Here is a 26,675-nt window from a genome sequence, read left to right as displayed (position 1 = left end):
CTCTGAGTGGAGGATGAAAAATGTCCTTAATTTGCAAATAAGTTCGTAATTTTGGTTTTTGAAGTAGTTTCATTTTCCAGTTTTGTTCATAATAATCAACAAAATTTTCTTTAACACTAACTATCTTACATTTCAAACCATTAAAAAACAATGATTGTAGGTTTACAGAGGACAACACACATCTTTACACCAGGGATAAATATGAGCTCTATCCCAGTCAGATATATATGTCTCTCTAGTCACCAGCCGGTTCCATCATCTGAGAACTTCTGCTCTTAGTTTGATCACGCAAGGTATATATATATGTGTGTGTGTGTGTGTGTGTGTGTGTATATATATATATTATACCGCGCATAAATGTGTGTATATCATATATATACACATGTTTATACACACCCTTGGGTTAGATGGGCGACACAGGGAAAGTTTCTCGTGGTCTTTCAAAATAAAAGATCCATGAGTTTTTTTTCTGAGAATCTTTCCAGCCTTCCCAAAGATAACAGTTTTTATATTTAACCATCAAAAACGCCACCTTGTAGTTTCACGTTTTATACAGAAAATCGTTTAAAAGTCTTTTTTTCTCGCTCATGTCTCAGTCACGTGTTCTTTTTGTCGGTTTTTCCATCGCGCAGCCGCAGAACACCCGGCATGGGGGAAGAAGCAGGGTGCTTTTGTTTTGGAGGGACACAGAGGTCAGCAAACTTCCTGTTATGTCTGGCCGTCTGTGGAGCGTGACACCCCCCTCCCCCCTCCCCCACGCAGACAGTCTGGGGCAGACGGACGGCACGCGGGACACACCGACGCGCGAGCTCCGGACCCGCGGACGCACAGCCGAACAGAGCCGAGCGCAGCGCGCCCCGTCCCGGTGAGTGCCGCTGCTGAGCCCCGCGGGGCTTCGGACCCACAACTGTTGCTGCCGCCGCGCGACCGGCCCGTCCGTCTGAACCGCGGTTTAGCGTCAGCCAGGCGGGAGCGTGTGATGACGTCACGGATCGATGGCAGTGACATCATCGGGCTGTTCAGAATGTTAATTAGGGGGGGGGGGGTAGTGAGCCGTCTTCCTGCAGCAGAAGCGATGTCTCCGGAGGTCAGCAGGACCCCCGGTCCCCCCCCACCCCCCCACAGTCATCTGTAGGCTCTGACTGAACACAGGAGCCCGGGGCCCCCACCTGTATTGAGGGGATTTGGTCCCTGCTGAGATGGAGCGGTTCTGCTCTGACGTTTGATGAAGCCCTCAGTGGGACAGACGGAGCTCCACGATGCCCCCCCAGACCTCGAAGCTCCGCCCCCTCGGGCCGTAGAAGCCCACGCCACCACCGCCATTCCTGACCAGATGATGTCCGTCTCTGTAACATGTGCTTCTCTCCTCAGGTGGCCATGTCCTTGCTTGGCCCCGCCCCCAGCTCAGCAGACGCCTGCCTCAGCATCGTGCACAGCCTCATGTGTCACCGGCAGGGGGGAGAAAACGAGGGCTTCGCCAAGCGGGCCATCGAGAGTCTGGTGAAGAAGTTGAAGGAGAAGAAAGACGAGCTGGACTCGCTAATCACCGCCATCACCAGCAACGGCGTCCACCCCAGCAAGTGCGTCACCATCCAGCGGACGCTGGACGGCCGGCTGCAGGTAACCCCCCCTCACTGGACCACAGGACCGTCAGCTTTCTCTGTCAGAAGGACCCGGGGGGGTCTAGTGGGACGGCCATACTGACAAACCTTCATGAGCAGCAGACCTGAACAGGAAGTCCATCCCATCTGGTGCCCCCCCTCCAGGGGTCATTTCAGGAACTGCCTCATTTGCCTCGTTAGTTTGGTAACAGAGGGGGGGGGGCATTTATTCTTCTACCTGCCTCACATGGGGTGGGTCACAGCAGACTGACTGTGGGCGGGGCTCCGGGTCCCGCCGCTGAGTCAGTGGCGGATAATGAGCGGGCTGCAGAGTGCAGACTGGGTGTGACCCCGCCCACCTGGCTGCTGCCGTCTGGTCACACAGAGAGCAGCAGAACCTCGCCGACGGGATGGACCCGGTAGTGGCAGGCGGGGGGCGCTGCTGTGCGGCGTGGCAGCCCCTGCGCCAACCAGAACCTCAGATGGAACTTGAATCAGTGAAGGTCCAGCCTAGAAGTTCAGAACCTTTCTGGTCCTGCTGCTCGGTTCTGGTGCCAAAGACTCGGGTCGGGTTTTGTTCTCAGTCCTGTTTTCACAGAACAGAACCTCTGGATGAATCCACTGAGACTTAAAGTTTCTAGGTCCTCCAGGAGGAGGGGGAGGATGGGCTCGGGTTTGTTTTGTCTGAAACACAGGAAAGGGGCGGGGCTAACTTAAGCCAGACAGAGCGGGAACTTGTGTGTCAGAGTGTGAGAGAGTGTCTGTGAAAGAAAGAGTGAGGCGGTGTGTGGATGGAGGGTTTGTTTCTGTCTTAAAGGGTGTGCGTGTGTGTGTGTGTGTGAGTGAGTGTAACAGTGAGTAAGCGTTCCAGCAGCTCCTCTTCATCAGCTCTTGTGTTGTCATGAAGTCGACTGCTGGTGTTTTGTCTGCAGTCAGGACTGCCCTTCAGCTCTACACACACACACACACACAGACTCAAACATTGATACACACACACAGACTCTCACACACACACCCACTCACACACAGAGACTCACACACACAGACAGACACACACACAGACTCACACACACACTCATCAAGTTGTGCCCACATTTGGGGAGCTTGAGGTTTCTGATGCGCGTCTTGTTGCCAGTAGTCTAACTCCCTACACCTGTCGCTCTCTCACACCTGTCGCTCTCTCACCCCTGTCGCTCTCTCACCCCTGTCGCTCTCTCACACCTGTCGCTCTCTCACCCCTGTCGCTCTGTCACACCTGTCGCTCGCTCACACCTGTCGCTCTCTCACGCCTGTCGCTCTCTCACACCTGTCGCTCTGTCACCCCTGTCGCTCTGTCACCCCTGTCGCTCTGTCACCCCTGTCGCTCTCTCACCCCTGTCGCTCTGTCACACCTGTCGCTCTCTCACCCCTGTCGCTCTCTCACCCCTGTCGCTCTGTCACACCTGTCGCTCTGGCACGCCTGTCGCTCTCTCACCCCTGTCATTCTCTAAAACCTGTCGCTCTGGCACACCTGTCGTTCTCTAACACCCCTGTCGCTCTCTCACACCTGTCGCTCTCTCACCCCTGTCGCTCTCTCACCCCTGTCATTCTCTAAAACCTGTCGCTCTCTCACCCCCGTCGTTCTCTAAAACCTGTCGCTCTCTCACACCTGTCGCTCTCTCACACCTGTCGCTCTGTCACTCCTGTCGCTCTCTCACACCTGTCGCTCTCTCACCCCTGTCGCTCTGTCACTCCTGTCGCTCTCTCACACCTGTCGCTCTCTCACCCCTGTCGCTCTCTCACCCCTGTCGCTCTTACACACCTGTCGCTCTGTCACACCTGTCGCTCTCTCACACCTGTCGCACTCTCACTCCTGTCGCTCTGTCACACCTGTCGCTCTGTCACACCTGTCGCTCTCTCACCCCTGTCGCTCTGTCACACCTGTCGCTCTGGCACACCTGTCGTTCTCTCACACCTGTCGTTCTCTCACCCCTGTCGCTCTCTCACGCCTGTCGCTCTCTCACCCCTGTCGCTCTGGCACACCTGTCGTTCTCTCACCCCTGTCGTTCTCTAACACCTGTCGCTCTCTCACACCTGTCGTTCTCTCACCCCTGTCGCTCTCTCACGCCTGTCGCTCTCTCACCCCTGTTGCTCTCTCACACCTGTCGCTCTCTCACCCCTGTCGCTCTCTCACCCCTGTCGCTCTGTCACACCTGTCGCTCTCTCACCCCTGTCACTCTCTCACCCCTGTCGCTCTGTCACACCTGTCGCTCTGTCACACCTGTCGCTCTGGCACGCCTGTCGTTCTCTCACCCCTGTCGCTCTCTAACACCTGTCGCTCTGGCACACCTGTCGTTCTCTCACCCCTGTTGCTCTGTCACACCTGTCGCTCTCTCACGCCTGTCGCTCTCTCACGCCTGTCGCTCTCTCACGCCTGTCGCTCTCTCACACCTGTCGCTCTGTCACACCTGTCGCTCTGTCACCCCTGTCGCTCTCTCACCCCTGTCGCTCTGTCACACCTGTCGCTCTCTCACCCCTGTCGCTCTGTCACACCTGTCGCTCTGTCACACCTGTCGCTCTGGCACACCTGTCGTTCTCTCACCCCTGTCGCTCTCTAACACCTGTCGCTCTGTCACACCTGTCGCTCTGGCACACCTGTCGTTCTCTCACCCCTGTCGTTCTCTAACACCTGTCGCTCTCTCACACCTGTCGTTCTCTCACCCCTGTCGCTCTCTCACGCCTGTTGCTCTCTCACCCCTGTCATTCTCTAAAACCTGTCGCTCTGGCACACCTGTCGTTCTCTAACACCCCTGTCGCTCTCTCACACCTGTCGCTCTCTCACACCTATCGCTCTCTCACACCTGTCGTTCTCTCACCCCTGTCGCTCTCTCACCCCTGTCATTCTCTAAAACCTGTCGCTCTCTCACCCCCGTCCTTCTCTAACACCTGTCGCTCTCTCACACCTGTCGCTCTCTCACCCCTGTCGCTCTCTCACACCTGTCGCTCTCTCACACCTGTCGCTCTCTCACCCCTGTCGCTCTCTCACCCCTGTCGCTCTTACACACCTGTCGCTCTGTCACCCCTGTCGCTCTGTCACACCTGTCGCTCTGGCACACCTGTCGCTCTCTCACACCTGTCGTTCTCTCACCCCTGTCGCTCTCTCACCCCTGTCATTCTCTAAAACCTGTCGCTCTCTCACCCCCGTCGTTCTCTCACCCCCGTCGCTCTCTCACACCTGTCGCTCTCTCACACCTGTCGCTCTCTCACACCTGTCGCTCTCTCACCCCTGTCGCTCTTACACACCTGTCGCTCTGTCACACCTGTCGCTCTCTCACCCCTGTCGCTCTCTCACCCCTGTCGCTCTTACACACCTGTCGCTCTGTCACACCTGTCGCTCTCTCACCCCTGTCGCTCTGTCACACCTGTCGCTCTGGCACACCTGTCGCTCTCTCACAACTGTCGCTCTCTCACCCCTGTCATTCTCTAAAACCTGTCGCTCTCTCACCCCCGTCGTTCTCTCACCCCCGTCGCTCTCTCACACCTGTCGCTCTCTCACACCTGTCGCTCTCTCACACCTGTCGCTCTCTCACCCCTGTCGCTCTCTCACCCCTGTCGCTCTTACACACCTGTCGCTCTGTCACACCTGTCGCTCTCTCACCCCTGTCGCTCTGTCACACCTGTCGCTCTGGCACACCTGTCGCTCTCTCACCCCTGTCGTTCTCTCACACCTGTCGCTCTCTCACCCCTGTCGCTCTGGCACACCTGTCGCTCTCTCACAACTGTCGCTCTCTCACCCCTGTCGCTCTCTCACCCCTGTCATTCTCTAAAACCTGTCGCTCTCTCACCCCCGTCGTTCTCTCACCCCCGTCGCTCTCTCACACCTGTCGCTCTCTCACCCCTGTCGCTCTTACACACCTGTCGCTCTGTCACACCTGTCGCTCTGTCACACCTGTCGCTCTGGCACACCTGTCGCTCTCTCACAACTGTCGCTCTCTCACCCCTGTCGCTCTCTCACCCCTGTCATTCTCTAAAACCTGTCGCTCTCTCACCCCCGTCGTTCTCTCACCCCCGTCGCTCTCTCACACCTGTCGCTCTCTCACACCTGTCGCTCTCTCACACCTGTCGCTCTCTCACCCCTGTCGCTCTCTCACCCCTGTCGCTCTTACACACCTGTCGCTCTGTCACACCTGTCGCTCTCTCACCCCTGTCGCTCTGTCACACCTGTCGCTCTGGCACACCTGTCGCTCTCTCACCCCTGTCGTTCTCTCACCCCTGTCGCTCTCTCACACCTGTCACCGTGCAGGTGGCGGGCAGGAAGGGCTTCCCCCACGTCATCTACGCCCGCCTGTGGCGTTGGCCCGACCTTCACAAGAACGAGCTGAAGCACGTCAAGTTCTGCCAGTTCGCCTTTGACCTGAAGTACGACAGCGTGTGCGTGAACCCCTACCACTACGAGAGGGTGGCAGCCGCTCCCCCCACAGGTACACCCAGACACACACTCACACAACATTAAAACTCCATTAAACCGCCCCCCTCCCCCAGGTGCTCACACTATGATCAAAGAGGAGTTCATGCAGGACTGCCTGCAGCTGGACCTGCCCCCCCATCCAGACCCGTACGGCCCGTCTGCGTCTTTGGGCATGTATCCCAGCATGCCCCTGTCTCCTCCAGGTAAGCGACGTGTCCGTGCGGTGCCGTCCCGCCGTGGGCAGGGGTAATGCTGCTGTCTCTTCCGGAGGGAGGGGCTCCATGGCCTCTGCTCGGATCCCTGGCGGGACTGTTGAGGACACCCCAGAGGGGTCTGGTCTCCTGCAGATCATCATGCCTCGGAACCGCGGAGGACAGGCGTCTCCGCCGGTGTCCCCCCAGTCTCACCACACTGTTACCCTCAGCTCCCCGTCTCAGCAGAGCCCCGAGTTCAGCTGCCCCCCCAAACCCGGTACTGCACCTCCCCCTACACGTTACCCGTAGAACCGGACACCGCGTGACGTGTCTTTGCTCTCCCTGCAGCTACCTGGACTGGAAACAGCTCCACCCCCTACACGCCAGCGGGGCATCAGAACAGTGGGAGGAGCCACACAATGCAACCACCATTACATCACCACCATGGCCCAGTGACCCACTTCTGTAGGTTTCTCTGGTTTTGCACCGTCACACTAAGCAGTCAGCAGTTGTCTGTACTAACCTATGCCGTACGGTTGCTTGATGGTGGCGGCCCGGCTTTACCTGTGGAACTGCTGCTTCCTCCTAACCGATCCGCGGGGTTCTTTTCTTCGGAACACCGGGTTTTTGCGTTGTCTAGCTTACAGTTCAATCGTACTCTAGCCATAGCATCCAGACCAAAACAGTCCCTGTCCAGCTCAATCCCAACATTTTGGCCATGAACGTTAGAAAGGCGTGGCTTCCTGCGTTTGTGTTTGATGACTTTTCAACAAAGTGACTGAAACCCCAAAATGGAAAGAGAGCTTATTTAAACAGCTGCAGTGACTGGACACTAGGTGGCACTATCCTAAAGTACATTGGTTAAGGAGCCAGCTGCTGGTGAGTCAAGCCTATATCGTTGAACCCTTTACTACCAGGGGGGTATTCCAGAAAGCAGGTTATGCTAGTTACCACGGTAAGTTTGAGGCTAAGGAAGTTGATAACCTCAGCTTTCAGTTCCAGAAATGGAGGTATGTTTCAGGGTATGCCCAGTTGCCATAGCAACTCATGCTCTGAACATAACCTGGTCTGGAGCAGGTTTAGTTGAAGCTTAGTTTGTTTTCAGAGAGGTGAAGCAGCATGGTGTGTCCATTTGATCGTTAACACAGTTACCGTGATTCCAGCGGATTCTGTTTTCTCTGCCCCAGAATCCGATGATTCACGTTGTTCGACTATGAATTGTTCAAAGAGTTGCAGTACGTCAAAGGGCGTGTTATTTAGGCGTTACCAGCGACGTGTGGTGATAAAGGTATTACATGGTTAATTCTACGGTGCCCTGCAGTGTTCAGTTTAAAGGTTTAGCACATCAGACCCTCATCATCACACCACCTGACTCAGTGGAAGCCTCCGTTCCACCAAAGACCTCTTTAGCTTTTCTCCAACTCGCCGTGGAAATGAGGTGGGCGTGTTTACAGTGTCAGAGCTTGCAGTGCATATGTTGGTAGGTGTGGTTCTCAGGGTACGGCGGCAAAGCTTCCTAACCGTTCAGAAGAAGCCAAAACACTTCTACTTAGAAACCACTGCCTTCTCATCTGCTGCCCCCTGTTGGTTAGGTTGTTTAATGTTTCAACGCTCCCCTTCATGGCACCGCCAGGGGTTCAGAATTTGATGGCTTGTATTTGACTGACAGGTGCCAATTGCCAATCATGAACTTTGACCTGTGCAGAGGGTTGGTTGAGTGGTTGAACTGCGATGCAGCTCGAAGGTGCAATGGGTCAAGAGCAGCCGCAAACAACCGTGGTTTGAGCAATCCCACGCAACCTCCCTCTAGAAATAGCAGTGATGTTGTGTGGTACCTCTGTACTGAGTCTTTGTTCCTGCAGGGTCGCAGCACCACAGCGCCCCCTACCCACAGCCAGTGTCCAACCATCCAGGTGAGACTCCCCTCCAGATGTGAGCGGACCGTGCTCGGGACCCCCCTCGTCGTGTCCAGCCTCTGTAGGGATGTCCTCTTTGTGCCTCAGCTCCGCCTCTGTTCCACAGGCCCTGAATTCTGGTGCTCCATCTCCTACTTTGAGTTGGACGTTCAAGTTGGCGAAATATTTAAGGTACAGTCCAGTTGTCCACTGGTGACGGTGGATGGCTATGTGGACCCATCAGGAGGGGATCGGTTCTGTTTGGGTCAGCTGAGTAATGTCCACCGCACCGCTGCCAGCCACCGGGCCAGGTGACCCTCTAGACCAGTCCAGTCTTCTTCATTAGCCACGTTTAGCTGAGTGTGACCACTAAGCTAGGTTGTCCTGCAGGCTCCACATCGGCCGGGGGGTTCAGCTGGAGTGTCGAGGGGAGGGGGACGTCTGGATGCGTTGCCTTAGCGACCACTCAGTGTTTGTTCAGAGTTACTACCTGGACAGAGAGGCAGGACGAGTGCCAGGAGACGGGGTCCATAAGATCTACCCTGGAGCTTACATCAAGGTGAGTGCTTTCATCTTCCTCACTGCTGCCTGTCTGTCTGTCAGTCCTAAGCCCCGCCTTCAATTCTGAAGTTGAAGCAAACCAGGAAGTACCAAATGACCACTGACCAAGTAACTACATTGAGTGAACAAATACACAAAAATGTCCTGAACACGGCCTCATTTAAAAATGTATTTTTGTCTGGGGGGGGGCATCGTGAACATGACATTTGTCCTTCAGAGTCCTGTAGGTGGCGCTGGTACGGCGTGCATGTGTCTGAGACTCAAATGTCAGTCATGTCTGGAGGTCAGAGGTGACTCCTTGCAGGTGGGGGCGGGACTGTGTTCACCTGTTGTGTGGCACCTGTGTGTCTGCAGGTGTTTGACCTGCGGCAGTGCCACAGACAGATGCAGCAGCAGGCGGCGGCCTCTCAGGCGGCAGCAGAGACCCAGGCGGCGGCGGTCATCGGTGCCCTTCCTGGTCCCAACCACGTGGGGGGCATCGCACCTGCAGTCAGTGAGTATCGCCCGACGCCCAAATCCGTGCGTTGCCTTAACATTGATGCTCGCCGCATCGCCGCGTCCGGTGTGAACGCAGCACGAGTCTTTCTGTGGCTGAGACGCGGCCGTCACCTGTACTTGTGTTTGGCTCCTCCAGGTGTGTCCTCGCCTGCAGGACTGGGCGTGGACGACCTGCGCAGACTATGCATTGTGCGTCTGAGCTTTGTCAAAGGATGGGGGTCAGACTACCCGCGGCAGAGCATCAAAGACACCCCCTGCTGGCTGGAGGTTCACCTGCACCGGGCGCTGCAGCTGCTGGATCAGGTGCTGCACATGCTGCCGCCGCGCGAGCAGACGCTCTGATGACCTCCCGTCCTCTGGTCTGGTCCTACGGCAGAAACCTGACACTTTCCCTGGCGAGGTGTCTGCTCACCAAAGCAGGTCGCCACGGCGCCAGATCCCCGTTTGTATGGCGGCCTAAGCCTCCGTTGTCACAGACACCTGAGCAGGTGTGTCCTACGCCTCAGTTAGAAGGAGTTCTGTTCTCCAATCTTCCACATCTAACCTTCACGAGTCCATGTGATCATGTGATTTTGTGTTCAGAGCTGGAGAGATCAGGTCCAGGTTCCAGCAGCTCTGGTACCAAAGTCAGGACCTTCAAAAACGGATTCTGAGCTGCTGGAGAACGTGAATTTTAGCGTTCTGTCCTGAAAGAACCAAAAAGCCTCATTTCTGCTGTTCTTTCCAGTGGTTTGTGGATGGTGGTCCGCCCCATCTGAACATGGAGGGCATGCAGTCGCCCTGAAGGAGAGCTGGACTTTAGGCCTTTGATCCAAGGTCTGAAGGAGGGAGGAGCTTCTGGGTTCTGTCTGCTCTCCTACCGCTGTGGCGTTTTTAGTGGATCACATCATGTTCCAAAAAAAACTTTAAAGAAAAATTCAAAGTGTATTTATTTATGATTATTCAACAGAGATCATTGTTGTTGATGACGTCACGTCTTGTTGGGGTTGAAATGAAATCTTTCCTGACCTATTTATACAGTTTACTTCTTTTGATCTCATTGTCTTTTTTTTAGCTTCCATAACATTTAAGAGCTTTTATACTGAAAGGGTGTCTGATTTTGTATCCTGTTTATTCAAATCAAACGTTCAGCCTAAATAAACGTGAGATTCTAACCTCCTTTGTCTCCTTCCTCTTCATGGAGCAGCTGTTTGTTTGTTTACTTTTCATGGAGCAGCTGTTTGTTTGTTTACTTTTCATGGAGCAGCTGTTTGTTTGTTTGTTTGTTTACTTTCATGGAGCAGCTGTTTGTTTGTTTACTTTCATGGAGCAGCTGTTTGTTTGTTTGTTTACTTTCATGGAGCAGCTGTTTGTTTGTTTACTTTCATGGAGCAGCTGTTTGTTTGTTTACTTTCATGGAGCAGCTGTTTGTTTGTTTGTTTACTTTCATGGAGCAGCTGTTTGTTTGTTTACTTTCATGGAGCAGCTGTTTGTTTGTTTACTTTCATGGAGCAGCTGTTTGTTTGTTTGTTTACTTTTCATGGAGCAGCTGTTTGTTTGTTTGTTTACTTTCATGGAGCAGCTGTTTGTTTGTTTACTTTCATGGAGCAGCTGTTTGTTTGTTTTATGCTGTGTGACGTTTCTCCACGCAGGACCGGGGACGTTTGGATCAAACCACCTGAAAAACATTTGACGACGAAATGGATTAAAGGCAAAAACTCGGTATTTCCGCGGGAAGAAAATAAAATATACTTTTGTGTAAACATAAAAAATCTGTTAACTCACATAAATCAACATATCATCGGTGTTAGCTATCCGTGCGCGTGCACAGTTACGGGAGGCACCTGTGTCCCGGTTCCGAACCAGCACTGGTCCGACTGACTCCGAACCAAGGTGAAGACGTCACGGCAGAGGACTCGGGTTTTCTCGGCTCTTTTCGAAAAGCATCGAGCGTCATCATGCAAACCCGAAACTGGACGGCCTGGGGCTTCATTTCTAAAGGTTGCGTACGCACAAAAGAAGGCGTACGCCACTCTCTACGCAATAGTTGAGATTTATAAAAAGCAAACTTGAGGGGAAAATGTGCGGTCCTTCACGCTCTGACCCAGGCGTACGCACAAAAACGGGTGAAATGAGAAACGGCGACACCGTCGGCAGATGGAAGAAACACGTGAAAGTGAAAATGACAATACTGCCTCTCAGAAATAACATGAAGACTTCACAAAGCAAGACTTACAATTAACAGCTACACCAACACCCGTTTGATCGATCAGCAGTGAAACAAACAAAAAAGATCAAACGAAAATCACAACAGAAATTCAAATGAACACATATTTGCAGAAAGAAAAGTGAAATATGTTCTGCAATATTGGCATGTTGTGCAATTCATCCTCATAAATAATATAGTTAACAGAACGAAATAATGTACAGAACTGATATTCTGGTTAATGTGTCCGTCTGGAGGAGCAGATATAGGTGCGGATGGACGGACAGACGTACAGATGCATTAATTGTCCACTGGGGAAAGTTGTTTTCATAGTAAAACATTTCTTCATAAGCTACAGAATTATGGTATTCATGCATATGCCTTTAGTTTGTTTTATTTTTGATAAAACAATGTATGGCGTATGTCTCAACCATTCAGAAAGCAACAAGAAATTACATTTGCTGATCAATTTCCCATTTCCACGTGGATTATTACCGACATCTGTAGCTTGTCAGATGTAATTAAATGGAGGGAAATAAAATGCCCCATCACAATGCGTAATGACGCACAATGGCTGATCTTGCGCTCTTAGAAGATGTGGCAAATGGAAGAATTCAGAGTGAACGCATCTTTAGACAGCAAGGAGACTTGTTGAGTGGCTTATGAGCTGGTTCCGACTTCCTCTGCGGGCTTTTGGGGGGGTGTCCCCCTGCGCCTCAGTCACCACTCCACTTAAAAGGGATTCCCCAATTATTGCCGCCAGTCTCTCATCAGGAGGGGTCAGCTCCCATGGCAGACACGGGTGTGTGTGTGTGTGTGTGTGTGGGGGGGGGGGGGGGGGGGGGGTCAGCGCTAGACGTTTTTTTGCCTTGACTTTGATGTCCGACCATTTATTTTTTATTTAACCACGGTCCGAGGTTGTGAGGCTGCAGCATTTTCGGCGTCTGCCACCGTCTGCCGCTCACGTGCCTTTTTGGCATTAGTAATGCCCACACTGTGCCCTCCAAACAACACTTTCTCCTCTTTTCCACCTCGCCAACGATAACTTCTACTTCACATTGAGTGAAGTTACGTTTTTTTCATTTCCTCTCTATGTTTGCCATGGTTTCAATCAATGAATATTAATTTGTGGGCGTTTCACGGACTATTTATGGGCAACTATGGGCGTGTCATGAGGCCGCAAAAGCTGCGCAGCATTTAGAATTGGTTGTGATTTATTAAGAGAAAGATGCGTAGGATGTGCGTGCGCACGGTTTTATAAATCCAAATATTTCTGTGCGTGCGCACGTCCTATGTTTCATCCGTACGCCACTTCTGACGCAAATCCTACGCAAAGTTTTATAAATGAGGCCCCTGAACAGGGGAGCTAGCGCCGCTCTTTTTTTTAAACTTTATTGTTCAAAACAAATAGAACAAATGTGTATGACAGGAACAATAGTCATAACAACGACAATGTCAGCGGATGGTACATGTAACACAAAAGAAAATTACAGAAACAGATTCCTATGCATTGAAAATATTCAAAGACAGACAGTTTTCATAAATATGTATGGTCTTTTTGTTTAAGCTATCAGAGATAGTATGTAAATAAGATTCTAAGTCTTTAATTATTACAGGGAAAAAGCCGCTCAGGCGAAGCGCGAACGACGCCTCCTTTGAGTGACGTCAGCTCCGGTTCGGTCCGTAACTGCGTCAGTTTCCCAGAACTTCGTTAAAAACCGTGAATGAGTTTTTAGTCGTGTTGCTACGCATGCGCGGTGTGTGTTCGCTGGTTGATTCGACATCCGCCAGGCCCCTTTGCAGACGCTAAACCGGGTCCTGACCCGGTTCCTGTTCGGTTCTGCGGCGCTTGTCTGCATCCGCCGGACTGCTCCGCGGTGCTGTCCGCCTCACGTGGTGCTGAAACCGCGGGAGCGCGCGGCGGAGGCGCACCAAACCGGAAGTTTGTCCTTCAATGAAGGGATTCTGCTGTTCGTTTCAGACTGAGCCATGCGGGGCGGAACCGCGGTTCTGCTGCTGGGCTGCCTCACAGGTAATGCTGGGACTCCGCTCCGAAGGCGGTTCCGGATGTGTTTCTGAATCTATCCTGATCCAGTTTACTGAGCTCTGGAGTAGCTCCGGTCACCGAAATAGAACTTTCAGAACCAACGCAAGAAACCGGATCAGGAGAATCCAGATCAGCTGGATCAGAACAGCTCTGATTAGAATCTGTTTAGTTCTGGTTTGAGTCCAAACATTTGGTTCTGTTTGCAGTAACAGTTTTAGATTTCCATGCAGATGTTCAGAGGTGCTGGTTTCCATGAGACCGGAAGCATGAAGATCAGCAGCCGGATCCGGTTTGATCCACTGGATCCGGTTTGATCCACTGGATCCGGTTTGATCCACTGCTCCATGCTGATGTTTTATGAGGATTTCCCGTTTCAGACAGAAATTCCTGCTACTGAACAGTTTTCCAGATTCTTGGATTTCTTCCAGATCATCAAGTTAAATGAAATCTGTGTCCAAACCAACAAGTAAACTGGAATGAATGTCAAATCCATTCACATGTTAGTTTCCTAAAGTTCACCACTGTTGTTTTTCCACATCCAGAGAATCCAAAGGGAACATTCTAGACACTGGATGGTCACATGACTTTATTCAAAGGACTGGAATGATGGACGGATCCGTGTTGATGACATCACACGTGTGTTGTTGCTGTGATTGGTCGGTTTTATGTAATAGAATTAATAATGGAAATCTCATTTTAAACTATTTTTGAAGGGTTTAGGTCGATTCCATTCTGCCTCTTGGATCTGATTGGATCGACTGAAATCGATGAAGCCTTGATTGTAAATATTTGAAACTACATTTTATGAATGAATGTTTCCACAAAAACATGGCCTGGTCTTCTGAACGGTGAAGGGGGGACTTGGCGGTTCTGGGGGGGTTTTGGCCTGTCAGAACCTGGACCAAATGCCGTCCTAACCGGGTTGTTGCAGCATCTCGCCGTGATTTTCAAACCGGGGAAACGCTGCGGTTTCATGAAGGTCAGAGGTTCTGGTGATGAAGAGGATCTTCGTCTTCTGCTGGTGTCCTTGCAGCTGCAGTGGCGCCTCAGTGCTGGCAGGGGGCGACGTTCTCGGAGGCGGTGGTGTCCCCGGTGGTGGAGGGCAGCGGGGTCGTGCGGGTCCCGGGTGTGGCGTCCCTGCGGCGGTGCGTGGCAGCGGGCTGTGACCTCCCCGGCTATGACCTGGCCTGGCTCTTCAGGGGCCGCTGCTACGTCCTCAGCTGCCAGCAGAGGGAGGACTGCCGGCCCCAGGAGAGGCCAGGGGCCGACTCGGTGCTGGTCTTCCTGAGGAGGGGGCCCTCTCCATCGCTGAGAAGAGGATCATCCTACGGCAGCCGGTGGAGGCCCCTCCTCCCATCCTCTGAACATGGGGGGGACTTGCAGGGCCTCCCCCTGTTGGACGGGCCCCGGGCGGCCCTCCCCCTGTTGGACGGGCCCCGGGCGGCCCTCCCCCTGTTGGACGGGCCCCGGGACCTTGGACCCTTGGACCCCACGGTGTTGGATGTGGAGTACCCAGAGGAGAGCCAGGATCAGGATGGGATCGGTCCAGAAACAAGCCCCCTCCCCACTAGAGATGGATTCAACCAATCAGAGTCCGGCAGCCATCCAACACAAACCAGAGCAGGCCGGATCAGAACTGAGGACAGAACCGGAACCGAGCCGGCAGGGATACGGGTGAGTCTGGTAGGTCTGCAGATGCTTCACGGTGCAGAGCAGATGAACGTCATCCAGCCCGGTTCTACCGGTACCGAGTGGATCCAAACTGGTTTTCTTGAGTCTGGTCTTCATGACCGGACCGGACCGGACATCTACCAACACGTCTGCTTTATTCCCAGACATCAGTGATCACCGTGGAGACGGCAGAACGGTCTCAGCTTCTCCTCTCCTCCTAACAGACAGAACCGGACGGTACCAAACCTGCAGAACCTGTGACTGACTCCACCCAGCGCCTGAATGGTTCTGGACCCCAACCCCCCGGCCTTCACGAGTCCATCAGCACAGAGCAGCTGGGTACGTCACAGAACCGGTCAGAACCGCTGACCCACAGCAGCTCTTCTTCCTCTTTACTGTCCTCTTTGTTCTGCAGGTCCACCACCAAGCGGGTCTGTGGGAAGCCCGGTAGAACCGGCTTTCACAAGCAGCACCGCCGGCGCCATCGCTGCCAACTCACCGCAGCCAGCAGCAGGTCTGCATCCTCGTCTCCATAGTAACCATGCCTGCGTGTCTGTTCTGTGATCTCAGAACCGGGTTCCGAGGACAGAACCTGCAGCCATGTCACCTCTGCTTCTCACACAGGTGCATCGACACTGCTCCAGGCTCCGCCCACCCAAGTTCATGATGTCACTCCTGTCCCCGCCTCCGCAGCCACGCCCCCTTCTGCATGTGAGTGCACGAGGACCTTGGTTCTGCACGGATCACAGATTCTTTGATAAAAGTGGTTTGATCCAAACAGAACCAAGCTACCTTTACTGACAGCTGGCAGGATTCCTGACCCAATCAGTCTGATCCAAACAGTTCGGAACAGAACTGGACGTGGTTCTGCAGATTCCAAGCCGGTCGGTCTGTCAGGGTTGGCTTGCTGGTTCTGATGACTTCAGGTTTCGTTTCTTCTCCAACGTTCTTTCTGCTCAGCCTCATCCCACTCAGACGGGTCGGACCCCGGCCCAGTGGCTGTGGCAGGTCCGGACCGGAGGCTGGTTCTGCCCCTGAGCAGCGTGTTGCTCAACGGCAGCAGCAGCACCGGCACCGGAGGCCGAGCCGTTAGCAGCTTCCGCTGGGAGGCGGTCAGGTGGGCCGGAGCCTTTGGGGGTGGGGTCCGTGGATGAAGGCGGGGTCTCATCATCTCCGTGTCTGCAGCGGTCCTCCGGGGTTCCTGCTGCAGAACGCGGACCGGGCCGTCGCCACGGTGACCAGTGTCCAGCCGGGGCGCTACGTCTTCCGGCTGACCGTGTCTGACCAGGAGGGGGCGACAGACAGCGCCTCCCTCACAGTCAGGGTTCAGGAAGGTGAGGGGGGGGCTCTGCAGCATAAACATGACCTCAGTGGTGGTTCTGATCCGCCTGTGGTCCGTCCGTCCAGCAGCCTCCAGTCCTCCTCCGGTGGCCCACGCCAGCGGAAGCCACACCCTCACGCTGCCCAACAACTCCCTGGTCCTCAGAGGGTCCGTGAGCGACGGAGACCAGAGCCGGGTCCACTTCCTGTGGACCAGAGACCCCCAGAGTCCTGCTGCAGGGGTGAGTGGAGCCGAGCAGAACATGAGGCATCTGGGTCGGAACCGGAACTCAGAGGAGCAGAGGTTGTTGTACAGTCAAGACGGTTACCCATCGTTTAGGAGGAACGGCGAGGTTCTGCTCTAGACCGGTTCCGGTTCTGACCGGTCACAGCCTCTGCTCTGCTGCAGGTGGTCCTCTTCGGGTCCCGGACTCAGCCGTCGCTCTTCCTGGCCGACCTTGTGGAAGGAACCTACCTGTTCCAGCTGAAGGTAACCGACGCCCAGGGCCGCTCCAGTGTCGCCATGGCAACCGTGGAGGTCCGACCAGGTGGGCTGACACTTCAGCACAGAACCGGTCAACAGAGGCGTGTTTTCTGTGTTTAAGAAACATCAGAACCGGGACAAGACCTCAGATGACCTCTGTGCTTCTCTGCAGAGCCAGCAGGCGGCGAGCAGGTGGAGCTGGAGATGCTGGTGCCCGTGTCTCAGGTCAGCGTTCTTCAGCGGGACACCGTGGTCCAGCAGCTGGCCGCTCTCATCCGAGTCCCAAACAGTGACGTGCACGTACGTGCACTGGAGGGCCGCTCGCAGCTCAGGTAGGCCTGGCGTGGACCTTGGCCGGTCCCGTGGACCTTCACTCGTCCCGTGGACCTTCACTTGGTCCCGTGGACCTTGGCCGGTCCCGTGGACCTTGGGCGGTCCCGTGGACCTTCACTCGGTCCCGTGGACCTTCACTCGGTCCCGTGGACCTTGGCCGGTCCCGTGGACCTTGACTCGGTCCCGTGGACTTTCATTTGGTCTTGTGGTCCTTCACTCGGTCCCGTGGACCTTGGCCGGTCCCGTCGACCTTGGGCGGTCCCGTCGACCTTCACTCGGTCCCGTGGTCCCTCACTCGGTCCCGTGGACCTTGGCCGGTCCCGTCGACCTTGGGCGGTCCCGTCGACCTTCACTCGGTCCCGTCGACCTTGACTCGGTCCCGTGGACCTTGACTCGGTCCCGTGGACCTTGACTCGGTCCCGTGGACCTTGGGCGGTCCCGTGGACTTTCATTTGGTCTTGTGGTCCTGCTCCAGCTCCAACGGACCTCCATGTGTGTCTGTGCAGCACTGTGCTGCGCTTCAGCGTGGGCGGCCTGTCGGGACCTGTCCCCGCCCCCCGCCTGGTCGCTCTACTGAGGACACACCTCCTGCGGCAGCGCAGCAGCTACCTGCTGTTCAGAGCGCTGCGGGTCGACGCCGTCGGTGAGTTGAGAGCCTCAAACATGAAGGAGGTGGTCTGCATGTTCAGCCCCTCCCTCTCTGGTCAGTGTGTTTCCTCAGCTGTTCTGGGCGGGGCCAGTGCGATCCAATCACCAGGCAGTGTGGCTGCGACCCCTTCTGGACGGAGAACCTGGTCCGGCGTTACCTCGGTGACGGAGAGAGCAACTGTGGTAAGACGGTGGTCTGTATGCGGCTCGGGCTCTCCATCATCTTCATCATGGGGCTGACGCTCCTCCTCCTCAGAGTGGAGGGTCCTGTACGTCATCCTGAGCAGCTTCATCTTCATCATCTTCATCCTGACTCTGGGCTGGACCTTCATGTGCTGCAGGAGGTGAGTCCGACCGACCCAACCGGACCCGAGCGTTCTGAGCATGACCCGCCGCTGTCCTGCTGCAGGAGGCGGAGCCAAGCCAGAAAAAGAGCCAAGTACGCCGTTCTGAACGACATGGATGAGCAGGAGCGCCTGGAGCTCCGCCCCCGCTTCAGTGAGTCTGTCCGTCTTCGTATAGAGCGATGACATCACAGCCGCCGATGCAGAGCGCCATCTTGTGGTGTGCAGGTGTCAAACACCGCAGCACGGAGCACAACTGCAGCCTCATGATGTCCGAGTCGGAGCTGGACAGCGACCAGGACGCCGCCTTCAGCGAGGGGTGGCGGCTCCGCAGCAGGAGCCGGGCCGCCGCCTGCAGCCGGGAGGCCTTCGGGTGACGGGGCGGCCGTCTGCTTCCAGGGCTCCTCCCTCCTCCAGGTGACCCTCTGGTTGCTGACGCAGACCACAGGGGGCGCCGCCGTCGTTTTGGACCAAAAGAAGACGAGGCGCCGAACGCTTCAGAGACGATTAATGTTTTTATTCCAGCATGAACATATGAAAACGTTTACAGAGGATCCACAGACTCCGCCCCCACAGAAACAGAGGACCTACAGGAAGTACCGGGTTCTAAGGATCCTTCATATTTCAGTAGTCATTAAAACATGTTTTAAAAACATTTGTTGTTCCTCGATTGGTTCTAAAGGTTCTGATCTACTCCAGAACCATCAGGATGTTTGGGTTCTGACCCAGTACAGCCCGTCTCTCATCTATTGGTGGACGGTAAACCAATGAGAGGAGCCCACAGAACCATCTGTGGCCCGGATCACGACAGAGGATGTGAGGACAGAACTGAGTACAGGTCGCTATGACGATCAGAACATTTATGTTATTGAGTTACTGAGCTGTGGACCCACAGCTTGGACCAGAACCTGGATGATCACGTGGGTCTGGACCTGAGCAGGACCCAGAAGACCACCTCCTGGATTTGGGGGCATCAGGGTTTCAGGCCTCCGAAGCACATGTACTTCACCTCCAGATACTCGTCCACGCCGTACTTGGACCCTTCACGACCCAACCCAGACTGTTTGACCCCGCCGAAGGGGGCCTCGGGGGCGGACAGGAGCCCCTCGTTCACCCCCACCATCCCAACCTCCAACGCCTCCGCCACCCTCCAGATCTGACTCACGTCCTGCGAGTAGAAATAACCTGCAAAGCCGACATCAGTCAGAACCTTCAAACCCAAACCGGTTCTGGACGCTGTCCAGATGCAGGGGGGGGGGGGTTACTGACCTGCCAGCCCCACGTTGGCAGAGTTCGCCACGGCCACCGCCTCCTCCTCCGTCTCAAACCTGCAATCAGAAAACCTCTTATCCCTTTATCGGGCAAGTGACTGTTTCTGGTAATTTCCGCATATGTTAGTTATCACGCCCATCCCCCGTCTCAGTGAGTTCAAGAATCATGGGATCTTTACCCAGCCAATCAGCAAAGATCATCCTACATTATAGGCTACTCAATTGTGCAACTTGACCAATCAGCAGAGAGCAGGGTCACATCAAATTTCCCTTTTTCTCCAAAATCAGAAAAAGTTGCTTTTGCAGCTCAGTTCACTGGACATTTTCAAAGGAATCGTCAAAACTAACCATGGTAAGTTGATGAAACTCATACATTTTATTGTTGAATAGTTGTGTTAAGTGTTGACATACAAGTTGTTTGCGGAGAATTTATTGAAATGAGTGAAAATACGGCATGAAAAATGCAGGCACCATATTTGATCATACGCCCTATTCACTAAAAAGAAAATTTTACTTGGTATGTCTGTTTTTGGACATATGCCCTATGCGTCTAACAAACCGTATTAGTGCATTTTCTTTACAAATAAAGAAATACAACTTAGAATATTATGTTTTAATGTTGCCAAATGTTTTATATCACTATACAGTGATTCAGGGAGAATTTAAATACTGTTTTTAGTTTATGAATAGTGATAAAGAGTGATTTTTGTCAGTTTATGATGTTATGAAAGGTGTTTTTATTGCATGTGTTTAATTTTTAGCTTCCATCAATCTTTCATGGCAAGAGGAGGGAGACTGCTGTTGTGCCAGTCCACCCTGACATTAGTGATGATGATGAGGATCAAGATGATGACGTGTCAGACCCCGACTTCGCCCCACCCACCAACAACCAGGACATTCCCAGACCCTCACACACAGTTGTGTGAAGGTCTATTCAACACTTTTGTTATCAGCACTTTTATGTTCTAAAAGTGATGTTCAAATGTTCAAATACATATGTGTTTTCTTATATTTATATATATATATATATGTATACTTATTGGAATTTGTTTTCCCACTCACGGGCAAGTGACCAAATATGGTCACTTCATTGGCATTGATATTCTACATGAAAATAAAAAAAAATTAAAAAAATGTCACCAATGATATGAAGTCTTGTTATGTTCTCCAATAACACTCTAAGGTTGAATTTTAGAGTATTTCATTGAGTGCCCTATAAAGGGTTAATGCCTCTCAGAGTCCCGGTGCTCCTCAGGGCTCCTGACTCCTCCCACTTTGATTTCCTCCATTGGGAACATTAGCAGGATAACGATGGGGAGGCAGACCTTACACCACAGCTCCGCTGTTTCCGTAAAGAACAAACCTCCAGATTTACAGAAAATCTATCGGCAGAACCAGGGGGGGGGGTCAGAACCTTTGGGCTCGGAACCTGGGTCACTAGGTGGTACCTGATGACAGGAAGCAGCGGTCCAAACGTCTCCTCCCTGGTGCACAGCATCTCCGTGGAGACGTCGGCCAGCAGAGTCGGCTCCATGAAGGACCCCTCCAGGCGCTTCCCGCCTCTCAGCACTTTGGCGCCGTGGGACACGGCGTCGGATATTTGATGGGCCACCTGCAGAGGAGGAGCGTCAGAGACGGCGGGGCGGACGGTTGGTCGTGGTTGTCGGGGCTGACCTTCTCCGCCGCCCTGGCGTTGATGAGCGGCCCCTGCGTGGTGTCCGGCTCCGAACCGTGACCCAGGCGGAGCTCGGCGTCCATGGCGCGGCCCAGCTTGTCCAGGAAGAGCTGGTAGATCCCAGACTGCACCAGGAAGCGGTTGGAGCAGACGCACGTCTGGAACGGGCAGACGTGTTCACGTGCTTCGTCTGTGAGGTCACTTCCTGTTTAGAATACACATCACTGCTCCTCCCTCACCTGGCCAGAGTTCCTGAACTTGGAGGCCATGGCTCCGCCCACTGCTTTGTCAACGTCAGCGCTGTCAAAGACGATGAAGGGGGCGTGGCCACCGAGCTCCATCGAAACTCTCTTTACCGTGTCAGCCGCCATTTTCAGCAGCAGCTGCGGAACAAACAGAACGTCCTGAAACTGTCCTCCGCCGGCGCGGCAGTGAGCAGCAGGGGGCGCCGCCGCCTCACCTTCCCTGTGGCCGTGGACCCGGTGAAGGAGATCTTTGCCACCAGCGGGTCGGTGCAGAGGACCTGCCCCACGGAGGGGGTCTTCTCTCTGGAGCAGGGAACCACGTTGAAGACGCCGGCGGGGATCCCCGCCTTCTCTGCCAGCTGCACACAGGAAGTGACATCACTATAAGCTCTTCGGCAGCTTCCTCGGCTCTGACGCCAAAGCGACCGACCTCTGCCAGAGCCAGCGCAGACAGCGGCGTGTCCTCGGCCGGTTTGACCACCACCGTGCAGCCGGCAGCCAGAGCCGCGCCCACCTTCCGAGTGATCATGGCGCTGGGAAAGTTCCACTGGCGGACAAATGACAGGGAGCTTTTAATGTGAAAATCTTCTGTGCACAGTCACTTCCTGCGTCTTTTTCAGATAAACGTAGAGATCACTTAAACACTTCCTGCAATGTTCCATGTCAATCATCTCTGCATCAAGGTTAAATTTTTTTGTAGAAATGTGTGACTTCCTCACCGGTGTGATGATGGAGGCCACACCCACTGGCTGTTTAAGGAGGAGGAGCTTCCGGTCTGTGGCAGAAGCTGGAACAATGTCCCCATAAATGCGGCGCGCCTCCTCAGAGAACCACTCCAGGAAAGACGCGGAGTACGCCACCTCCCCAACGGACTCCCTCATGGGCTTACCCTGCAGCACACACACACACACAGACACACACCCACACCCACACACATAGACAAATGCAGACACACACACATAGATACAGACACACACGCACACATAGACACATGCACACATAGATACACACAAGAACACAGACACACACATCTATTATTTCTATTGTCTCTGTTTTTCTCAGCATTCGGTTAATAAAGTCACCAGGACTGAAAATCATTTGTCAAATTAAAGATGAGGGTCTTATAGCATAAAACAGTAAATATCAGTAAACAGACCAGATTGAGTTTTTCTGAAGGTGTTTTGTTCTTTTATTGAATGCAGTCGCTTCCATACGTTCCTGCAGTTTGGTCCACGCCGACACACACGGCCGTTGATACGGCGCCTGCCGTGTTAACGGCGAGGCGGACAAACCGGGACGCACCAACATTTGTCCTGGTTTGATTTAGCAGCAGCAACTCCAAAAGAACCATTGCTAAGTGTTCTACACTCAGTGCTGCAAATCATTTTACACCAATGGCTTACATTTTGGAGCATTATGGGTATTGTACTCTAATTGTAGTCTATTGTAACCTAATAGAGTTTTTCATGTTACAACAGAAAAATGTTACGTCTTTGTCAATAAAGTTTTATCTGATTTGTATTCTCTCAGCTAAGGTTGATTCTTGCAGATAAACGATGAAGAACAGTTTTTAGTAAAACTTCCCATCAACCCCTCTAACCTCTGGCCTGCCAGTTGGCCTCTCTAGGCATTCTGGGTAGTGTAGTCATTGTAGAAGTGACACTCACGCTCTCAAAGGTGATGATCTTGGCGAGCTCCTCTTTGTGCTGCGTCAGCAGGTCGAACCACCTCCTCAGCAGGACGCTCCTCTCCTGCAGAGCCAATCAGAGCTTCACCTCCTCTCAGTCCATTCAGGAGAAACCGCCTCTCATGTCAGTACGGCAGCCCCAAAGGGCCAAAAACCCACCAGGGAGACCAGATCTACTTTTGTCATGCAGCAGGGGGCGCTCCCCCCACTCCACAGAGTCACTGATTTTATTAAAGATGATATGTTTGTTATTCTGGGGAGCGTTTATGGATCCACCTGAAGCAGAGATGTCCTACAGAAACCTCCCATTGGAGGTGATTTTAATACGGTGGAAGATGAATACCTCTAATCCATCAATATGATCCAGTTCTTCATGTATGAAGAGACTCACATATGGTGTCAATATGGCGCCTAGAGAATTGCGCATCAAAACCTCAAATCTGTGAATCAAAATGTGTAAATTGAGAACCAAAAGTTATAACCTAAAGCACAATCCTATTTCTCAGTTGGCGATTTGTTTTCTCGCCATTCTGAAATCCTGTTTTTGAGTTGCAGTTTTATTTTGAAATCGTCCTTTTGAGTTGCGCTTTAATTTTTTCAAATTTAATTTAAAACTTCCAAACTCATTTATAGGATCTTTGTTTGTTAGAGAACTGTTTCCAACATCTTACAAAAATCATTCTCACAGTTTTACACAAAACAAGAAATCAGCAAGTTAAGGAACAAATAAATAAATGAAATGGAAAAAAAATGAAGATCTCAGTTTATTAAATATCCAATTTTTCCAAAATACAAATAAATCCATTTTAAAGTAATGAATACAGTCTATCCATGTAAGGAACTGTTACACATATGTGTTGGTTTTCCAGAAATAACCTGTTCTTTCTGTGACATAAATATACAATCACTTCATCATCTGTTTTTGGAATTTTTATATGTTTACAGTTTTTGAGAGGATTTTTTTTTTTTATTGGTGCTCCTCAAAGTTTCCTTTTCCTATTTCAATTCATTTACAGAAGCAGATCATATTATTTGGAAGAGTTTCTGGTGATAATCTATTTGATTTAACATTCAATACTTTATTAATATCTGGGAGTTTTTTCATCCATAAGAGCAGATTTGAAAAAATCAAACCATTATTCAATACATTTCATAAAGACACCAGTTCAGATTTTAAATCTCTGAAATTAATGAAAAACAAAAATGCAATAAAACTGTCTATTTTCATTGAAGATTACATGCTGTATGACAACCCCTGGTACTGTAAACTACAATTTGAATGTTATTTTTGTTTTTTATTTCTTTCTGTTGTAGCTATGTGTATTTGTTTGTTTGAAGTTCAGTAATAAATAAATTGATCATTCTTCGTTTTCCTTTCTTGAATGAATGTGGGTCACAGACACGGAAGTTACCGCTGAAAGCAGGACGGAGAGCATATCCGTGTTTATGAATGACTTATGACGTGAATAATTATTTCGTTCGCACCAATTAATTATTTAGAGGGAACGGAAAATTATTTTGTTGGAACAAGATATATTTTATTTTTTTAATGTCAGGACACGGGCTCCGTAGTTCATGTTTATGTGATCTTTTCACCAACAAAAGGTGAATCTACTCAGATCACGTGATCACGATGTCAGACGCGAAGTTTGACGGAAACAGCCGATGAGACCCGAAACGAAAGAACCGGCCAAAGCGTGACGTCATTTCATAACATCAGTTTTCCACCTGGTCAAGCCCCATTTACGTGCGTTTCCCCATCGAGCACGCGCTCCGTGTGTATCACCTGTGTGGCGCGTGCATGGCTCCGCCTACCTTTGCAGTCACCCGTTTCCACGCGTGAAAAGCCGTGTAAGCGGCGTGCACGGCCCGCTTGGCCTCCTCTGGCCCGCAGTCAGATACCCGGGCCAGCTCGCGCCCGGTGGCCGGGTCCAGGACCGGGAACGCGTCCGCCGCGGAAACCCACTGGCCGTCCACGTACGCGCGCGTGCGCAGCAGCGGTGCGGCCGCGTTAAGACTGTAGAGCCGCTGCGTGGCGGCGGACAGACGGCCGCTCCTCTGCAGGCTCAGCGCCGACATCCCACTGCCTCGGAACCGAGTCCGAACCCTGGAAACCACGTGACCCGACAATGAAAACACAGGACGGCTGAGCGCAGCTTCAGTACGGCAGGCAGACAGGGTCAAAAACCTCCAGCACGTAGAATCGCACGTTTGTCGATGGTTGTGACGCAGGAAGGTCAAAGTTCAAAGTCAGATTTCCCGCCTGAGAAGGAAAGAGTAAATGTGTGAAAGACGCAGATGTCCAAAGTTATGATGAGGAAACATCTTCATCCATGAAGGAAAAGGAGCAAAACATTAGGAAGGAAACTTTCCCCAAACATGTTTCCATCTCCACTAAAGAGAAAATATGTTTAGAGATTATATCCAAACATTTTAGAGCAAAAGAAAATCCCGTCAAAGTCTCAGCTGTTGATCCGTCTGACGACCTTCATCAGACACGAACAGCAAAGAGAAGCTTCCTCTTCTTCAGATCCAAATCCTCCTACTCCAAAGTCTCAATCCTAGAAACAGAGAAGAAAAAGGCAGACTTTGCTATCAATGACATCTGATATACTTAAGTTTCTGTGGAAGATTTCTCTAAATGTAGCGTCACCAGCAGTTTGTGTGAAAGAGTCTGAATGCTGCTGAGGACCGTCCCAGAAGGAGCTCTTCCATTCACCAGAACCACCTGGGAGGGGCCGTCCCAACACGGGAACTACACGGCCAGAGGGAAACTCTTCTGCTGTGACACGCATGACAGTAAATGTCATGGATGTAGAGGACTTCATGAGGAATCCAAACCTCTCAGCGGAGCAGAACGTGTTGGTTCAGCCAGCAGCTGTGGAAGTTCTGCGCCTAAAGATCAGAGTCTGTGCTGCTCATCAGAACAGAAAGAACCCAGAGAACATGGATTTTAAGGAACGTCTTTGTCATTTCTGGTGGATTGATTCAGGATCTACAGGTCATCTCAGTCCTTCATTATACGCTCAAAGGTCAAAGGTCTCCTGAAGGCCTTCAGCAGCTTCGGTCCATTCTTCATGCTGGGATGGAAACGCTGACTTTCAGGTCCCTCCACAGATCCTCTGTTGGACCGAGGTCCAGAGTCTGGCTAGAACCCTCCAGAACCTGCAAGTGCTTCTCATGAAGCCCCTCCCTGGTTGCCATGGTGATGTGATTGGGATCACTGTCCTGCTGGAAGATCCAGACACGTTTCATCTTCAATGTCCTCAATGATGGAAAGAGGTGTTTGTCCAAAATCTCCATTCATCCCTTCCTTCATACAAACCATGATGCTTCCACCCCGTGCTTCACACTGAGTCTGCTGTTCTAAGGATGCGAGAGCTTGAGGTTCAAACAGGTGTCATTACTGCAGGTGGAGGACAGAGGAGCCTCCCAGAGGAGGTCCAGGCTGTGAGGAGCAGAAATCCAGATGTTTGTAGATGACTGAATACTTTTACTGAGGAATTTAACAATTATTTCCTGAAAATTCAACAACGGTTTTCCTGGATTCTTCCTGATGAAGAACAGTT

The 26,675-nt window shown here is 52.3% G+C and overlaps 3 protein-coding genes across 6 annotated transcripts; 2 read left to right on the top strand and 1 right to left on the bottom strand.

The window, feature by feature from the left end:
* The first annotated feature begins 646 nt into the window (after nucleotides 1-646).
* On the top strand, nucleotides 647-10,354 carry LOC101173916 (mothers against decapentaplegic homolog 4). Of its 2 annotated transcripts, XR_013648448.1 has the most exons (12): nucleotides 648-865; nucleotides 1,372-1,620; nucleotides 5,884-6,061; nucleotides 6,123-6,251; nucleotides 6,319-6,519; nucleotides 6,591-6,707; nucleotides 8,105-8,155; nucleotides 8,265-8,448; nucleotides 8,528-8,696; nucleotides 9,053-9,191; nucleotides 9,333-9,684; nucleotides 9,779-9,924. XR_013648448.1 is itself a non-coding variant. In XM_023964254.2 (11 exons), exons 2-11 carry the CDS (start codon nucleotides 1,378-1,380, stop codon nucleotides 9,536-9,538), a joined length of 1,617 nt encoding a protein of 538 aa, XP_023820022.1. In that variant the 5' UTR covers nucleotides 647-865; nucleotides 1,372-1,377; the 3' UTR covers nucleotides 9,539-10,354. The 2 variants fall into 2 exon arrangements, 1 of the variants encoding a protein (XP_023820022.1); XM_023964254.2 differs by having other exon boundaries at nucleotides 647-865; nucleotides 9,333-10,354.
* Nucleotides 10,355-13,148: 2,794 nt separating this feature from the next.
* kiaa0319 (KIAA0319 ortholog) lies at nucleotides 13,149-18,883 on the top strand. Of its 3 annotated transcripts, none has more exons than XM_023964683.2 (15): nucleotides 13,149-13,413; nucleotides 14,462-15,102; nucleotides 15,324-15,438; nucleotides 15,515-15,613; nucleotides 15,724-15,810; nucleotides 16,060-16,216; nucleotides 16,285-16,433; nucleotides 16,507-16,661; nucleotides 16,829-16,967; nucleotides 17,076-17,235; nucleotides 17,743-17,879; nucleotides 17,945-18,067; nucleotides 18,141-18,228; nucleotides 18,294-18,382; nucleotides 18,457-18,883. In XM_023964683.2, exons 1-15 carry the CDS (start codon nucleotides 13,371-13,373, stop codon nucleotides 18,603-18,605), a joined length of 2,331 nt encoding a protein of 776 aa, XP_023820451.1. In that variant the 5' UTR covers nucleotides 13,149-13,370; the 3' UTR covers nucleotides 18,606-18,883. The 3 variants fall into 3 exon arrangements, 2 of the variants coding, with proteins under 2 accessions (XP_023820451.1, XP_078789830.1); XM_078933704.1 differs by having other exon boundaries at nucleotides 13,207-13,413; nucleotides 16,510-16,661; XR_013648447.1 differs by having other exon boundaries at nucleotides 13,209-13,413; nucleotides 17,712-17,879.
* aldh5a1 (aldehyde dehydrogenase 5 family, member A1 (succinate-semialdehyde dehydrogenase)) lies at nucleotides 18,731-25,340 on the bottom strand. Its single transcript, XM_023964685.2, has 10 exons — nucleotides 24,922-25,340; nucleotides 23,087-23,170; nucleotides 22,139-22,309; nucleotides 21,850-21,966; nucleotides 21,635-21,778; nucleotides 21,414-21,557; nucleotides 21,174-21,332; nucleotides 20,948-21,111; nucleotides 19,498-19,556; nucleotides 18,731-19,413 (listed from the first exon to the last, which is right to left on the bottom strand). The coding sequence occupies exons 1-10, from the start codon at nucleotides 25,183-25,185 to the stop codon at nucleotides 19,202-19,204; spliced, it is 1,518 nt and encodes a 505-aa protein (XP_023820453.1). The 5' UTR covers nucleotides 25,186-25,340; the 3' UTR covers nucleotides 18,731-19,201.
* Between the last annotated feature and the right edge of the window lie 1,335 nt (nucleotides 25,341-26,675).

The sequence above is a fragment of the Oryzias latipes genome, chromosome 16 (assembly GCF_053564925.1).
Source record: "Oryzias latipes strain Hd-rR chromosome 16, Olatipes_Hd-rR_3.1".
Lineage (NCBI taxonomy): Eukaryota > Metazoa > Chordata > Actinopteri > Beloniformes > Adrianichthyidae > Oryzias > Oryzias latipes.
Note: the sequence above shows the minus strand (reverse complement) of the source record. Positions and strands in the feature narration are given on the sequence as shown.